Genomic DNA, 17,572 nt, shown 5'->3' on the forward strand with positions numbered 1-17,572 from the left:
CAGCTGCTGCACTGGGCATATCCAACGACTCCACTAAACTTCCCCAACTGGAGCTGGAGGCAGGACACAGCCACTTCTACCAGGGAGCCTGCGGGAGAGGTGCCAGTGTTTCCATGGCAACGTGGCCTGGCAGAGTCGCTGAAGCTGCTCAAGCCCTGTATGTCACGTCACGAGCATTTTTCAAGATTAAGCTGCTTAGTGGACGGCTGCAGAGAGGGCCTGTTGTATCTGACGGAGATGGGGACGACAGAGCAGCTCCGATCACAAGCCCAGTGGTTTCCGGCTGGCTCCAAGGAATACACTGGCATTCCTGACTTATGCCCGTGCCGGGGCCTTAATGTTTATCTGCTGCTCCGAGCACTCTGCACAGACAGGCTCACAGCCAGCAACAAGGTTCCTGAACTGGAATGGACCAGGACTGTATGGTCGGGGAGGGCCGCTGCTGTCCAGGGTATGGGCATCACTCAGAGGGCAGCCCAGGGGGCAGCAGGGCCTGCCTGCAGCCCCAGTCGGAGACCCTAGTGCCAGATGCAGTGAGGAGTACTGCTCACAGTCTGGATCCTGGCCTCAGAGCCTCATAGAGGTGGCCAGGCCTTGGCATTGGCTCATGTGGGTTGCGGGGTCAGTGCCGGCCTGGTGTGGACGGGGGACCTGCACCCAGAGGCCCTCTGCACTCCCAAGAAGGCCCCCTGAGCCAGAGTAGAGTGTGCAGTGAGCACAGACACAACCTTCCTCCGGCAGGAAACTGCTGCCATCATCCCCAGTGGAGCAGCAATTACGAAGCTGAGCTTGGAAAGCAGAGACTAGGCATGGCTGATGAGGTGCAGCTCAGCTCAGCTTACAGCTCAGCCGCAGCGAAAGGGCTCGCAGCACTGAGCCTGCGCCCTCCCCTCCCCTGCCCTCCCCTGCCCTCCCCTGCTCTGTTTCCATACTTCCCAGTGCTCTATAGTAGGGCTCGGGGTGGGCACCACCCACCTCCAGCTCTCAGAAGTCACTGTCACTGAGTGTGTGTGTGTCGGGGCTGGGGGGAGTGGCACAGGGACAGGCAGGTGCCCAACACTAGGCCCCCAGGGCAACCCTGTGTGTGCACAGGAAGTCGGGGGGGCCTCAGGCTTGGGCAGCAAAATGGAAGGACAGTCTTACATATGAAACTTACACTTTCTGGAACACAAGAAAACTTCTCAGATATCATGAAAGGCACACCATCCATTGCTAAAAAAAAAAACAAAAACAAAAACATAGCAGTGAAAACAGCAGTAGTCACTCAGTGACTTCAGACACCAGCATGGAGGGACTGGCTGGAGCCAGCCTGTGCCCGGCATGTGGCAGTGCGAGCTGTGGCAGGCACAGCGGTGCACCCTGCTTCCAGGGACAGGAGGTAGATACCTCATCAGTCCCTGGACACCAGACAGATGTGCAGAAATGCAGAGAGCTGGCATGGATCCCCTGGAACATGGCCTCCTAAGGGTCAGAGCCCCTTGGGCTGACGGCAGAGCTGGGAGGGCACAGAGCTGCCCACGGGGGGGAGAGGAGCACAAAGTGGGCTCCTTACACATTCCTTATGCCCAAGCTGTTTGGGTCATGGAGTTGGGGTGGCTCTGACCTTGGCCCTGCAACCTGTGTTATACCTAAGAGAAGGATGGCCCAGCCATTGGGGCTGTCTGCTCACAAGAGGCTTGCCTGGCTGCAGGGTGTGGGCATTGGGGAGGGGCAGGGAGGGTGCCTACTGTGCTGAGGACTCGCTGTGCTCTGCCCTGTCCTTGGTCTGTGCTCACAGCGGCACCCGGAGGAAACTGCTCCGAGCTGCACCTGCTTGTGTGTGCTTTCCACAAAGTTGAAACTGGCGGATGGTGGTGGTGGATTGTGCGTGTGGGACATGGCTGGAGGTCTCATCCTGTGGGGGCAGCAGCTCACACCCCACACCACCTGCCATGGGCACCCCTGCACCGGGACTAGACTGACTCAGCAGGGCAGGGCTCAGCAGTTGGGGGTGGGGGCAGTGTCAGGGCTTTAGGGAGAAGCCTTGGGAGGAGAAGTGCCAGGAAGTGATGGTCACTGTTTCCCCTGATGTTTGCTGGACTGGGCCCCTCTGGTGAGCGGGTGGGGCTTTAAGTCCTGAGAGAGCAGGACAGGGAATCAGGAGACCTGGAGCAGGCGTGTCCCACCTAAGCTCTGCTCATCAACATTTCAGAGGATAAATGACACCTCTCTGGCAAGCGTGAGGGGTGGTAGGCACTGCTACCCCATCCGTGGCCCACCAGCTACACTCCCAGCCCTGGAAAGCTGCTGCATCCTTTCCTGTCCACCTCAGCAGCTGCCCATGCCCTCCCTCTCAGACCTCCTGGGCTGGCAGGGGAGCTAGACACATACCTACCGGGGGTCCCAGGGTATGGGCACGCAGCGACACACAGGGGGCTCTGGGCAGGGGACTCATGGATGAGGCAGAAAGCCGGCCTATGGGCCAGCTCACCCTCCTCGGGATCCCACGGCATCCACTGCTACTCCCCCTAGCCTGACAGTCTTTTCATATTTAAAACTATCTCGAGGTTTGCAAGCATAATTCTAAAAACCAGTGACACACATCCTTCACACGCAACCCAAGAGTGCCCATAAATCATATCGGTGCTGCCTTCTCACGGGGAGCTGTGGCAGCTGCCTCCCTGCCCGCTTTCCGCCTTCCCATCAGGAGCCAGTCCTCCTCCATCTGAGTGCTGAGTGGCTGGGCTCTTCCCTGCTACCCGACTGCTGCTGACCCTGGCCAGGGTGACCACTGTCACAGGAACTGGGCACACATGTTCACCCATGATATGCCCTCCCAGATCAACATGGGGGCTGGACCCAGACGGAGAACAGGTGCAGCTCCAGTTCTTGGATCACATGAGCCGAGGGGAACATTGCGTGGCCCTCTCCCCGGGAGAGGCTCTCCCAGGCCTCTGGGAGGTTACAGAAATTCTCGCCTGGCCCAATCCTACTGAGAAGCCAAATGGGAAGGAAGCCCCTGTTTGCCATCCCAAACCAAGCTGTGAGTTTACATCAGAGGACTGCCAATGTTATCATCTATAGGTCACATCCAAGGAAACCAAGACTTAGAGAAGGCAGGGAGCCTGGCATGGAGGGCAGCAGCAGGTGGATGTGTGGGCAGGTGCAGGCTACCCCACCTCTCCCAGCCTCAGCTTCCCTACCTGTGAAATGGGAACAATATGAAGCCCACTTAGAAGACTGTCAGAGCAGACATCCAGACCTGGACAAGAGAGGTCCCCCTGAGGGAGGGCCGAGAAGTGGGGTGCAGCTTCGGCCACACAGGTTTCGCTTTGGTACCAGACCATTTCTCACCCCTTAATTTTTCATTTTTTGGCAGCAGTTTGAGTGAAACATGGGTCTGTAGCGTCGCAGCATCCTGCGGATAGAAGCGAGGATGTGCCGCGGGCTCCGTGACACAATTAGCATTCTCCTAAACAAACGAGCTTCAACAGAGCTGTAATTAAGCAGGCCTGTAATTAAGTATATGCCCTTTATCATAACGATCATGCTTAGAAATGGCATGGTGCAGGGAACTCTGTTATTAATGCTGTAGCCCGCTCCTCAAGTGCGAGTGCATAGAGACCAGCGTGTCAGGCCTGTCGCCGGAGTGTTTGTAAAATACATGAAACAAAAAGCCCAGAAAACAATGAGCCTATTCAACTGTTCCTTTCACAATCAGACACCAGGAGTCAAGGGGACCATGAATGCTTCCAGATCCTGCAAGGTTTAAACAAACAAAGCTCTCACTGCTACTGGACAAACCCCATCTCCTATTTTAAAGGAAAAAAGGTGGCTATTTTTCTTTTCCTTTTTTTAGTCAGCTGACCGGAAGCAGCCCGACTTGCATGATGTATTTGCTTGGACATAAAATTGGCTCCTGCTTGCACAGACAACACTACCCTGAACCTGCAGGAACTTGGTCTGGCAGTGGAGGGGTCTGCAGTACCTGTTCCTTGGTTCAGACGGAAACTCCAACTCCACGGCCATGGCAAACCCCCACACTGCCCCCTTGACCACCCCCTGCAAACCACCTTGTGTGGACTCAACACCCATCACTAACCAATTCCCAAGAGTGCTGGGCCAGAGGCCACCCTTCAGCCCCGGACAGCCCGGCGCTGCTCAGGGTGTCTGGCCCCTTCCCTTCCTGACAGCTCACAGAACAGGAAGGGTGAAAGGACGCGCCAATCAATGTGTACATTTAATTCAACATGCTTAAAGGAAAGAGTCGGGAAGGCACGTGCTCAAGAGCATCACAGCTTCTAAGAAGCCCTGTGGCTGGCACTGGGCTTGCCCTCTGCTGTCAAGTGATGCTACGTGAAGGTGAGTAACGGTACCCCAAAGTACCTGCAGATCCTGGCAGGTAGTCACTTTCAGAATGAAACGACACCCAAACGGGGCGGGGGGTGGGGCATTGGCTCTGTGCTCCTGCTGGGGCCTTGGCGCTGTAAGCAGAAGGCCCGCCCCTTCCTGCCCACTCCCTAAGGTATTTGAAAGCCTCCCTGAAACAAATGCCAACCACTCAGGGTCTCAAGGTGCATCTGTAAACCATGCTCAGAGCCTGGCGTGCCTTCGTGGGGAATGTGCTCTGGGACACTGCACAGGAGACATGGCAGCATTCCAACTGGGTTTAAACAAGGCCAATACTTTCTTCTAGATTCCCAAAGTAATGTTTTTTGCCATCTTACCCAGGAGCCCAAAGCAGGGCTTTATCAGCCACAGCCGGAGCCCCGGGAACTGTGCACGTGGCCTTGTGACGGGGAAGGCACTCACTTGGCTCAGGTGCCAGCGTCAGATGCCACCATGTGGCTCTGAGCAAGTCACTCAGCCTCCCACTCAGATCCCCACCAGTCCGAGGAGGAGATGCAGGCCCTACAGTATGCAAGTGAACAGAACCAAATGGCAGAGGTGGAAGGGCTGAGCGCATGTGAGCCTACGGTCACGCGAGAGAGGATTTAAAGAATGTATTTTCCTTTTTATTTGAAAGGCAGAGGCAGAGAGGCAGAGAGGAAGGGGCGGAGAGAGACAGGCAGGGAGGAAGGGAAAGAGATACTTTCCATTTGCAGTTCCCATCCCCAGATGGCCGTTCACATCCAAGGCTGGACCAGGCTGAAGCCAGGAGCCCTGCCATCCCAAGTCTCCCACAGGGACTCAGGTACTTGAGCCGTGACCGGCTTCCTCCCAGGATGCACATTAGCAGGAAGCTGGACTGGAAGTGGAGGAGCCAGTGCTTCGAGACTGGGCGTGGGGGCGTGGACATCTCTTCAGGGCCGCGCCTGCTGTGGACGCTGCAGAGTGGCTTGGGCAGAGAACAACTGTGTTTTTCTCCAGGTCAATAAGTAGTTCAGGAGCCGGTGCGATGGCTCAACTGGCTGATTGTCCACTTCCAAGCATGTCATCCCATTTGGGAGTTGATTCATGCCCTGGCTGTTCCACTTCTCATCCAGCTCCCTGCTTGTGGCCTGGGAAATCAGTGGAGAATGCCCCAAGTCCTGGGGACCCTGAACCCATATGAGAGACTCAGAGGAAGCTTCTGGCTCCCGGCTTCAGATTGGCTTAGCTGCAGCCATTTGAGGGGAGTGAGCCAGTGGAAAGCTCAGCTCAGGAGATAGGAGGGGATTGGAGGTATCTGACCCTCTAGGTCAGTGTTTATATGCCCACGTGTGCTACCATCAGGGAGCAAACACAGAAGCTGGCTTTGTGCATGTAGAACAAGTGTATATGCAGGAGTGGCCCCCTTAGGGTTGGGGGCAGGGTGGGTCCAGCACCAGCAGGGCAGTCCACAGTCATGGTCACGTGTCACTGGCTCAGCCTGTACACAACCTGCACGGTGGGGGATGGAGGCTTTTTAATCCTTTGATACATGAGTGTTTTCTTAGGGCGCCAGCTGAGCAGAGGTTAACCCAGAACACCCTGGCTCTGGAGCTACCACCCCAGGGCTGTCCTCGCTGTGACTGGTACCTGGTCCCAGGCCTCCCTGTCCAGACTCTTTCCTGTGCACGGGCCTATTTTTCTGTATGTACAGAAGAAGTACAGAATTCTGTTTTGTGTATTTATTTTGAATAAAAAATGGCATTGCAGTGCAACTGCTTTTGCATTTTATTTTTCATTTAACTGACAGAGAGTTCTCCATCTCAGTTCCTTTAACAGCTGCACAGACACAGGCTGCCGACCCAGGGGTGGCAGGTGATGAGCCAAGTACTTAGGTCCCTGTTGTTCAGCTCAGAGACCCAAATGGACCCTGTGTTCCTGGCCATGACTGGCCCAGCCCTGGCTGCTACAGCTATGTGCGGATTAGGCCAGTGGATGAAAGACCTCTCTAGTGTGTCTGTGTGTGTTTGTCTATCTGTCTTTTTGCTGTTCAGGTAAACAAACAAACAAACAAACAAAAAATAAAGTAACTAAATGATGAGTTTGGGAGCCAGAAATTTTAAATTTCTACATAGTTTTCTTCCCCCCCAAAAATACACACTTATTGGGCCCAGCACGATAGTATAGCAGTTAAAGTCCTCACCTTGAACGTGTCGGGATCCCATATTGTCACCGGTTCTAATCCTGGTGGCCCTGCTTCCCATCTAGCTCCCTGCTTGTGGCCTGGGAAAGCAGTCGAGGACAGCCCAAAGCCTTGGGACCCTGCACCTGCATGGGAGACCTAAAGACGCTCCTGGCTTCAGATTGGCTCAGCTCCAGCCATTGCAGCCACTTGGGGAGTGAATCATCGGACAGAAGCTCTTCCTCTCTGTCTCTCCTCCTCTCTGTATATCTGCCTTTCCAATAAAAATTAATAAATCTTTAAAAAAACACATTTATTGTGTATTTTTTGAAGACCCATTGTAGAGGCTAGCAAACTGCTTGTTTTGTTTGTTTGTTTACTTATTCCAGTGATGGAATCGTAGCAAATGTGCCTGGAGGATGGTGTGGGAGGGTCTGAAAGGGTTTGGTTGTGATGGAGGCCGTGAGAGAAGACAAAATGTTGTGTAAGAAAACAGAGTGGGAACAGAGGCAGGGCTGGAGACAGAGCTGAAAGATGCTAACTTCTATTGAGGAAGAGGAACTGGAAAAATAACAGAAGACCAGGATGGACGTGATGTTGGACCAAACCTGGAGGTAACAGCACAGCCTGGTATCGACGTGCAGATCTCCGTGTGCACACCTGCCGGGGGTGCTTTTACCCAGGTGAGTGCACAGACAGCTGCCTGTGCCTGACAGCTTGGGAGCCACATACATACCTGGCCCCTAGGCTTTAGTTTCTAACTCCCCGCCCCCCCCCCCCCCCCCCCCGCAATGTAACAGGAGAAGTGGCTAATTCAAGGCCATCAGGAAAAGAATAAGGCAGTGACACCTCGCTGTGGCAAGAAAGAAGCTGTGAGTGAATCATGGGGACAGAGCAGAGGGAACCTGAAGGGGCGTCCGTGGGCTAAACCTGGGACAACGTCAGCATCAATATTAACAGCAACAAACTAGAACCCACCAGTCCGCATCAACTCGACCAAACAGGTGAACTGGGGTCACAGCTCTTCCTTCAACTGCCAACTAGTGAACCCTGCAGGAAGAATGGGCTTGAAAATATCCCTGGCAGCTGAACACCTGATGAGGAAGGAGCCATTCACATAGTCTCCAGGTGTTTCCCACCAAGCACACACGAATTACAAGAGCAGAATGAAAGCTGGAGGCTGATGCGGGTGACTTCACCAGCCCTGGCCAGGTAACCGTGGCTGTGCGCTGTGCTGAGCGGATGTCCCTTCTGGGGCATTCCTGTCAGAAGGCACAGCATACAGCTAACTGCCAGAGAACAGCAGACAAGTTCAAAGGGAGGCCTGCTGCTAAGGTAAAATGCTGACGTAGTGGCGGAGCCCCAGGGAAGGGGCTGCTAGCTATGGTGACATGATGAGGGCAGTGGCACGTACAGGCTACGGCGTGTCCCTCCAGGGCGGGCACACCACCTCTGCGGAAATCACCACCTCACTAACACCAGAATCACGATGTCTAGGGAACATGGGGAGTGTTCCAAAGAGTAAGCAACACATCGTCTTCTTCCTAACAACTCAGGGATCATGAACCACTGCTGTGGGGACCAGCGGCTTTTCTGAACACAGTGGGGCCTGTACACATGGGCACAGATTCCCTCTAGGCTCGTAGGCGGGTGTTCCTCTGCAGTCCAGAGCAGGTGTGAAAGGTCTCGGCCATGGCTGCCTGGACAACTGGGCCAGCCAGGCTGACCAGGACAAGAATAACACCTGCTGACCCCCAGCAGTGGATAAATGGGGGTTGCTGTAAGCTCCCAGCATTAGGGTAGTTTGTTACCCAGCAAATTCAACTTATGCCTGGGTTGCATCTTTGGGAGGAAACTCCGACAGATTTTTCCAGAAACTGTTATCTTTGTCTTTTTTATTGGCTACTTGAAATGAAGACAGCGATAGCACCAAGCTTTGCTGTCACATAACCTCACATTGAGACCCCAGGCCTGCCCTCGGTGGGGGCTCGGGGACTGTGAAGCCCACTTTGTAAGCCCCTATACACAGAGCTGTTTATTCCAGGGCAGGTACAAGGGTTGCCACAGTCCTTGTTACACTGTCATTACCACAATGACACGAAGGCTTTGGGGGATCACTGCCAGTGCCCCCTGCACCCCAGACCTCATCAACCAAGGTAAGCTCCATTGTGGCCATGTCCTCAGCACCTGGAACAGTGCCCAGTGTGGAACAGGAACCTAAAACATAGTGGTGCATAGAGCAGTGGCCTAGGAGTGGCCTAGGAGTTGGGGGCCTGTGTAGGGATCAACTAGGTCTCAGCGTTCCCATCTGTGGGCAAGAGGGTTGGCCTGGGCCAGTGCCTTCTTAGCCTAGTGCTCCTCTGGCAGGCCTCAGCATTTTCCAAGCTCTGGGGTGAGTGTTCTGCAGCTCGGGTTTAACAAGTCCTCAGTCACATAGTAACTTAAGTTGAACTTGGATATCCCTTGGTCTCATAACTTGTAAGAGTCACCATGGGAGGCTGGCTGCAGTGCAGTGAGCTATGCTGCCACCTGCAGTGCCAGATTTCATATGGGTGTTAGTTTGAGACCTGGATGTTCCTCTTCTGACCCCACTCCCTGCTTATGCACCTGGGAAAGGAGCAGGGAACAGCCCAAGTGTGGGGTCCTTGCCACCCATGTGTAGACCTGGATGAAGCTCCTAGCTTTTGTCTGGACCAGCCCTAGTAGTTAAGTTCATTTGGGGAGTGAACCAGCAGATAGATCTTTCTCCCTTCCTCTCTGTAAACTCCGCTTTTCAAATAAATACATAAATCTCTATTAAAAACAGTTCACTGTTAAATAAGTATTAAATAAGTATTGGTGATCAGAGAGCCTGGAAGCAATTTACAAATCCCACCAAGTCATGTGTGACATCACAGGTAACAGCTGACTTCCATTAACCTCACTCAGATACTAATCTAAAAGGTTTCATCAAAGTTGCACACAAAGGTGATAGCAGGTCCTGAGCCACAGGGCAGCAGGGAGGGCTGCTGCAGCGGGAGGAGGGCACCGGCGACTCCTGCAGGTACTCGCCCATGAACTTCATGCCAGCCTGGCAAGAGATCATCACCCACTCTACTGGGAAGGAACCGGACACTCGGGGGGCAGGGGCACCAAGTGGGAAAAAGGCAGCCCAGGGGCACACCATGGTCTGAGTGCGCTGCCCTGTATCACGCTTCACAAAGGATAAGATGGCAATGCCTTCCCATTTGAGCCAATACCCAAGAAGGCTGAAAAGCAACTGGTGGCTCTGTAGAGTGAAGGGATGTGGGGCAGGAGTCGTGGCAGTGCCCTCTGGGTGCTCACAGGGGTGGCCCACGCCAGCTGTCTCTGGAGTTGATGTCCATTGTATCATTCTTTCATTCAAGGTGGTCCACTGCCTACCTGCAGCCCAGGGACAGTGCTCAAGTCTCTACCAGGGTGCATCCCACTGCCCCGTGTCCTCTCTGCCCTACACCTGCCCACCATTTTCCACTGGGAAGTGCTTGTCTATGATAAACCCCTCTTGCCGTGGACTCTGTCTGGGAGGAAGGTCCTTGTAGACCCCTGAAACTGGGGGAAGGATATCACCTCTGGGCCACCACTCAGCAACTGTGTTGTATGCTGCCATCCCAAGCCCATCCGAGTCCCACGCAGAAGCTGTGCAAGCCCAGGGCCTGTTGCTGGCTGGCGAGGGATGAAACAACTCACAGAGGAATAGGGTCCAGGGCCAGGAAGTGCTGCTTCCTAACAGGAAATCTTTAAGGCTGTATGCAAAGGAACATCCCAACTTCTTCCACTGGCTCCGTGACATCCTCACTCATTTATCTGCCCAAATATTTGCAGCAATGAGACAGCAGGACTAGTATTTTGCACAAGATAGAACTTCATTATCAATTTTACTTCAGAAACTGCCCATCGGGCTAACAAAAATGGCATGAGATGTGGTGTCTTAGTTCCAGGGCACTGAGGTGCTGTGGGGCCAAGTCCCATGTGGGGTGTGACACTGCAGAGAATGCAAAGATCAAGGACAACAGCCTCAAAGCTGCGGCCTGGGCCCTGGGCTGCATGGGGAATCCCAAGGGTAGGGGCTGTCAGGGCCACAGGCCTCACCAGAGCTACTGGGTTTGGATTCACAGTGACAGGCAGGTGTAGACCACGTAAACAGACATCTGCTGCAAAGAGCCACAACCTAAGTCCAACTCAAACTTATCAGATGATACCATCTGAGTGCATGAGAACTAAGTAGGTCATAACAAAAACCCTAGTTTCATCTGATGAAGAAAAGGCGTTTCATGTTGTGTAGCTTTTCAACATCATAGAAAGCTCAAGAACTGGACTTTTCAGCTTAAAACCGAGTATCTAGCCATCTTGCCCCTCATGTAGCTGAACTGGCAAGCGCTTGGCCGAGGTGGACACAGATGTTATCCCTCTCCGGATGCATGCACCCAGAGGTGGGAGACCCCAGGATCACACAGAGGGCTGGGCCGGGGTGCAGCATCCCTATGCCAAACCTACATGGAAGTGTGTTTCCGATTACGCTGGGCAAGTCTCTATCCATAGGCTCAAATACAGGGGATGAATGCTGGTGCTGTGGGCACAGAGGAGCAGCTTGAGACGGCACTGAGGACCCACCTGTCACTCACTCTGACATGCAGATCCCCGCGCAAGTTGGCCCCTACCTAGTCTCTGTGTCCACCAAGGCCAGTGCCACACACTGCCTGGATTTAATGCCTTTAAGATGCAAGCTACAGAGGCCAGTGTGCTGCTGCAGAGGGTTAAGCTACTGCTGGCAACACCAGCATCCCATATGAGCCCAACTTCTGATCCAACTCCCTGATGTCCTGGGAAGGCAGAGGATGGCCCCAGGGTGTGTGGCCCTGCTCCTCATGTGGAAGATCAGGGTGGAGTTCTGGGCTCCTGGTTGAAGCTACTTGGGGGAGTGAACCAGTAGATGGAAGATACTTCTTTCTCATTCTCTGCTTCCCCTACCCCATCCTCTCTGTAATTCTGTCTTTCAGATAACAAGTAAATTGTTTTTAGAAAGGGCATGCCACAAGGATGATTCCTCAGTGCTGGTTGCTCATGCACTGCGTCTGTCCGTCTTGGGACACGGGTGTGTGGCTGCCACCCTCCTCTGCCCGTCCCTGTCACGGATGCCTCCTGCTGCATGACAGGTGCTCCCGCAGAACCTAGCAGCTCCAAATAAACTATTCTGCCGCTCTTACCTGCAGGCTAAGCTCAGCCTCAAGATGCAATGCTAGCACCTGCTGGCATGACTCTTAATTTCTGGAGCTGACAAACTTTCAGAGACAGCACGAATTGAAATGGGGAACACGCAGATGACAAGGAATTTCAATCCCAGTTTCTTCAAACCATCCAGCATAATAAGCGCTTGTTCCTTTCTACAACGGGCATGTGAAAGGAGAAATCCGAATAATAATTGCTGCAATTATCCTGAAAAATATGCAGAGACTAATGGTGATTATAGAAACCTGGGTGATTGTTCTTCCAAGTCAGCACCCATCAATGGGGTCTGGACTCGCGGCGCCAGGGAACTGCCAACCCGGAGCCCCGGGTAGGAGAGGCAATGCAGACCCAGGGCTTGCTCCCGGAGGGACACCATCCCGTGTTTACCGCAGTGCCTGGCGGCCTTCCCAGGGGTCTGGCCTCTGATCTAACTCTTCCCCTCCGAGCGCCCTGCAGGGGTTCCACAGTGCCCCTGATGGGACACGTATGTCACTGTGGTTCAAGGCCCCAAGTTCAACTTGTTATTTATTCAAATAATTAATTATTCGTGTATCCATCGAGCAGTTTGTCATGACACATTAATGACCTGATAGACTCCCATGAACTGGTGAACACAGAACAGAGAGCGTTTTTATCGTCATTTAATTTTAAAACGATCTTGTGTGAAATTATCTGGTCGTGAGTGATGAGAGCATAAAGAACACACTCAGCAAAGCCCCTTTTGGATCATTGCTTTATTAATGGTAACGTCAGGGAAATGAAAAATGCTAACATTGTCATATTCCGTGGCTAGGGGGAGATGGATGGCGGGGTGGGGTGGACTGGGCGAGGGCTCCATGCACTCGTGGACTTGGGCGCCAGCCCACTTGGGGGGCCGCCTCCACACCCAGGCTGCCTTTTGGGGTTTACAGCTTGCTTAGGCTCCTAACATTTATCACTTTGCATGTGTGGTCTTTTCTTTCTGGTTGTGCTTTTTTTTTTAAACTTGAATTTTCTATTAGTGATATAAAGCACCCTCACAAAAACATTTCGCTTTATTGCTTTGAACATTAAATGTTATTAATCCAATAGAAAAACGTTAAAGATATTGCTGTCACCTTTAAATGTGAAATGATATTAGGATCTAAAAATCGCTGGGTTAGTGGAAAAGATGCCCTCTCGCTTCCCCTCAAGTCCTGAGACAGCCATGCTGGGCCGATGATCAAATACGATTTCTGCATGGCTCACAGCACAACATCTGCTCGGAGGAAGCTTTCTGCCTCGCTGTTCCCACCCCCCTTTCTAGAGTATAAATTGTTTCTTGATTGTTTTAATTACAAACTTGGGAATCTATGCAAACTACTCCCTGGCATTGTGAGCCACAGACAATAGATGGCAATCCTCCTGGGCTTGGGCTCTAGCTTGTGGGACCCTGGCAGGGCTAGGGGGCTGGCTCTGCCAGCTGCCAAGGGGCTGTGCAGGAACCACAGGGGCCTAGGGAGCCAGGCGCTGTGCCTAGTATCCCAGAAAAGAAGGGGTAGACTCATCTCCCCCGAGGAGCTTCCTGGTTTTGCTTCCCTCTTCCTTCTGAACAACTTTGCCACCGCCTTGGTTGTCTGGGCCTCCCCAACACTAGTCACAAATCCTTTAAATCCCAGGGAATGGTGGTGTTGGCAGCTTCCATTTTTCAAACTCTTACCCTGTGCTGGGCAGAGTCCTCCCAATGCTGACCGAAGGCTTGAGGCAACTCACGAGGTAGACGGGCGTGTGCGCGTATACATTCCCACTTCATGGACGATGCTCAGGCTAAGTGGAAGCGAGCAGCCCTAGAGCACGTGGCCACAGAGCCAGACCCAGGGTTGCACTGACCCTGCGATCTCTTTGGAACCTGCTTGCCTTCCTCCTGTCACTGGCGTGCTTCCCAAATGTGCTAGGGCTAAAACTGGCTCTCCAGACTCCAGGCTGGGGAGATGCCCACCCCACTGGTCCTGATACAACCTGCTTGGCTGCTCCTGGCTCCACATTCCCCTTCAGAAAGCAGGTCCAAGCGATGCCCCTGTGGTAGCACCCAAGTTCCAGGTGAGCGTGTGGGAGCATCAACAGGGATACGAGAATTCTAAGAACATGCCCCTCCGAGAAGGCCAGTTGATGGCTTACAGCATCTGCAACGAGTGTCTTCCCTGTGAGATGGTAACAGGACTGCTGGTCACCCGCATGGTGAGTGGGCCTGGCGCACCCATCAGAGCTCTGCTTAGTTTAGAGGTTGTGGGGCACTCTCAGGGGGAGCCCCCGCAAGAGACAGGCACCCTCCGAGAAGCCAAGACTGACTTTGATGAGATTGTGTTCAAGGTTGGGAACAGAACCATGGGCTTCAAGAAGAACCGTGGACTAAGAGCCCAGTCACCATGTCACAGGATGAGCTCTGCCCCTTGGGGACAGCACTGCTCATGAAGCCAGAAGGCAGAACATGAACCAGCTTCATGGACACGTTCCTTCTCCGGACAGTGCACTCATCTCGAGATGGGCCAAGGGGCGCCTGCAGGAAAGCGGCCAGGTGGCCTGGGTAGAGCATGTCCTCAGGGCTGTCCCTACTGCAGAAGAGGCACACTTTTTCTCCAGAGCATCCACTCTCTAAATTCCCCATGTGCGAGTCTTGGGGGGAGAAAGCCCTGAACACCCAGCCCCAGAAGAAACATGGCTCCACAGGGCTGGTGCTGGCCGAGGACCTCACGAGCACACTACCGGCACCTTCACCAAACACGGCTTGGCATCACCTGTGGGAGAAGCAGGCCATGCTTCCCCATGGGTCAGAGCTGCCACTTGCCAAAAGCTGTGGGCTTCGTGCCAGGATGGTGCCGGGTCCTCTCCTATGTCTGCCTGGGAGATGACTTGGATCAGCCTGTCTTGTAGCTGTGGGTCTCGAGGGAGCCAGGCTCTCAGGGCAACACTTGGCATTGGCCAGCTCAGAGGCCAGGACCTTGGCTCCAATGTAATCTAAGGCACGATGTCAAGAAGATCCATTGGCCAAGGAAAGCCAGGTGCTCGTCCAACGCTGGCCAGTTTGTCACTAATTATGCGGTGCAGCCTGGGTTTCTCTTTGGTCCAGCTCTTTTGTGGATTAGGCCTCTCAAAAGGACCCCAGCACGGCTGCTGGTCTCTCACTGCAGTTTTCTGAGTACGTGTGGCTTTTTGAATTCCATGGGTAGAAGAAAATGATGAGAAATCCAGGTACTGTGGGACTCTTTTTCTGGACTCCAGATAAAAGCTAGTTTGCCTCCCTCCCCTCTATACCCAATTCAAAGATCTCTTACTATTTTTACACTGGAGTGTGAGGCATCTGGGACTTGTGCTGGGCTCCTGAGAGTCCCCCTTAAGCCCTCTGCCTCCCTGAGTGGTAACTTCCAGGCACCCAAAAAGTCCACCCTGAACTTTTCAGAGGCAGACTTTGCTGGGATAAAGCCTGGGAAGGCATACTGCAACTAAACCTAAGAGCCCAGCAGCAGACACCCAAGGCCTTTCCACACCATCTGGTGCTCAGGGGTGTTACAGTCATGGGACTGGGGGAGAAAGGCAGGCAGGACCCAGGGCCTCTTGGAAGCCAGGGGACTGTGTTCCAAAGTACCTTCTAGAAAGCCCAAGGAGGGAGGTGGTCATGTGAATCCAAAGAAAGTGCAGTGGGCAGAGCTGAGTGGCCAGAGAGAAGCTCAAGGAACCCCAAGCAGCTTAGAAATGGCAGACTTCTCAGACACACAAAACATACAGGAATCCACAATGAACATCTGTGGTACCCAGCCAGGACTTTCCTAGGGGCCTCATATCTAGTGTCTCATTTGCTGGAGTCTCTGCCCCAGGTCCAAGGAGGCTGGCTGGTCTAGCTCCACCATAACACCACAGAACATGAAGAGGCTTGCTGGCTTGCTTGGGGCTACTGAGCAGGTTGGTAACAAACTGGTATGCAATATGGGTCTCCTGACAATGACATGCTTATGGTGTCAGTGGAAGACTGACGGTGGTACAGCAGGGACTCCACTCCAACAGCTGCCTCTTGGTGACAGGAAGCACAGGGTTGCGGGGCTCAGGGCTCAGAGAGACAGCCACCAACTTTACAGCAAAGGCCCCCATGCTGACTTTGGAGACATACTTGGAAAGCACATGGGATGCTTGCTTTGGTGTTCAGTTTTGGTGAAGTCAGGGCCAGTCGCTAACTTGGGCTTTCAGTTTGATTCCAGTGAAGCTGCTGGACAGCCATTGAAATGTGAGTCCACCTGTGCCCAAGGCAGGGCAACAGAGGGGTTGCCAGCGCTCTGCCCATAGAACCCCACAGCCACACACACAGCCTCCCTCTGGAACTCGATGTGACACTTGTCTGTAACCACTGAGCTTCAGGCCCAGGACCATCTGGGAAACAGGACAAAGTGTAGAGAAGGCACAAGGGCAAGGAGCAGGGTTCTGACACTTGAAACTAGGCTTCAGAATAACATACTCATGGTACAATGTTCCACTGGTGGAAATCCTGAAGGTGGTGACCATCATTTCTTTTTCAGTTTGCTAAAAACAAAAATTGGACATTGGGGCCGGTGTAGGACTAAGCCACCAGTTCAAATCCCAGTTGCTCCACTTCCAATCCAGTTCTCTGCTAGTGGCCTGGGGAAGTGCCAGCAGATGGCTTGGTGCTTGGGCCTCTGCTGCCTGTGAGAGACCCAGATGATGTTCCTGGCTCCTAACGTCAGCCAGTCTCAGCCAGGCCATTGAGGCCATTCGGGGAGTGAACCTTTCTTTCCTCCTCATCGCTCAGTAACTTTGACTTTCAAATAAATAAGTAAACTGTTAAAAAATTGAAAAAACTGGGCCATGATGGGATAGGAATGACTGAGTGTAGTATTGGGCAGGGGAGCCCAAAGGACACTTAGCACCTGAGTCTACCCCAGCTAGGAGACCACTGCTTGTCTGCCTCCCACAAAAGCAGTAACTTTAATATTTCTTTACTTATTTATTTTATTTTATTTTTTAAAAGATTTTATTTATTTTTATTGGAAAGGCAGATATACAGAACGGAGGAGAGACAGAGAGGAAGATCTTCCGTCCGATGATTCACTCCCCAAGCGAGTGCAATGGCTGGTGCTATGCCGATCCAAAGCCAGGATCCAGGAATTAAGGGAGCTGGATGGGAAGTGGAGCTGCCAGGATTAGAACCGGCACCCATATGGGATCCCGGCATGTTCAAGGGAACATGCTAGGCCACGCCGCTGGGCCCTACTTATTTATTTTAAGGACAGAGTTAGAGAGAGAGGGGGAGAGACAGAGAGTGCTTCTACCTATTGGTTCACTCTCCAAATGGCTGCAATGGTACTGAAGGCCAGGCTGAAGCCAGGAGCCAGGCGTTTTATCCATGGTCCCCCATGTAGCTGCACTGGGGCCCAGGGACTTTAGCCATTTTCTGTTGCTTTCTAAGGTACACCAGCAGGGATCTGGATGGGAAGTGGAACAACTGGGACTTGAACCAGCATCCCTATGGAATGACAGTACTGGAGGCAGCAGTTAACCCACTATGCTACATTGCTGGACCCAGCAGTGAAAGCTGTTCTTCTTCTGATCCAGCTCCTTGCTAATGTGCCTAGAAAAGCAGTACAGGATGCATGGGCCTTTGCACTCACTCACGTAGGAGATCAGGATGAAGCTCCTGCCTCCCGGCTTCAGTGTGGTCCAGATCTGACTGTGGCAGTCATTTGTGGGAGTGAACCACTGTATAGAAGATCTTTGTGTCGTACCTCCTACCTCTGACTCGCCCCCCCAAATAATAAAATAAAAAAAAAAGAATCAGTCGCTGGTGCTATA

At 53.0% G+C, this 17,572-nt stretch overlaps 1 protein-coding gene across 1 annotated transcript in view; it reads right to left on the reverse strand.

Annotated features, from left to right (window-relative positions):
- The window catches only part of MVB12B (multivesicular body subunit 12B), a 163,684-nt gene that overhangs the window by 13,435 nt on the left and 132,677 nt on the right, over positions 1-17,572 (reverse strand). The window contains exon 8 of the mRNA XM_058672406.1: positions 1,157-1,212. Within this exon, the coding sequence (XP_058528389.1) occupies positions 1,157-1,212 (56 nt within the window). The remainder of the gene's footprint in view (positions 1-1,156; positions 1,213-17,572) is intronic.

This window comes from Ochotona princeps, chromosome 14 (assembly GCF_030435755.1).
Source record: "Ochotona princeps isolate mOchPri1 chromosome 14, mOchPri1.hap1, whole genome shotgun sequence".
NCBI lineage: Eukaryota > Metazoa > Chordata > Mammalia > Lagomorpha > Ochotonidae > Ochotona > Ochotona princeps.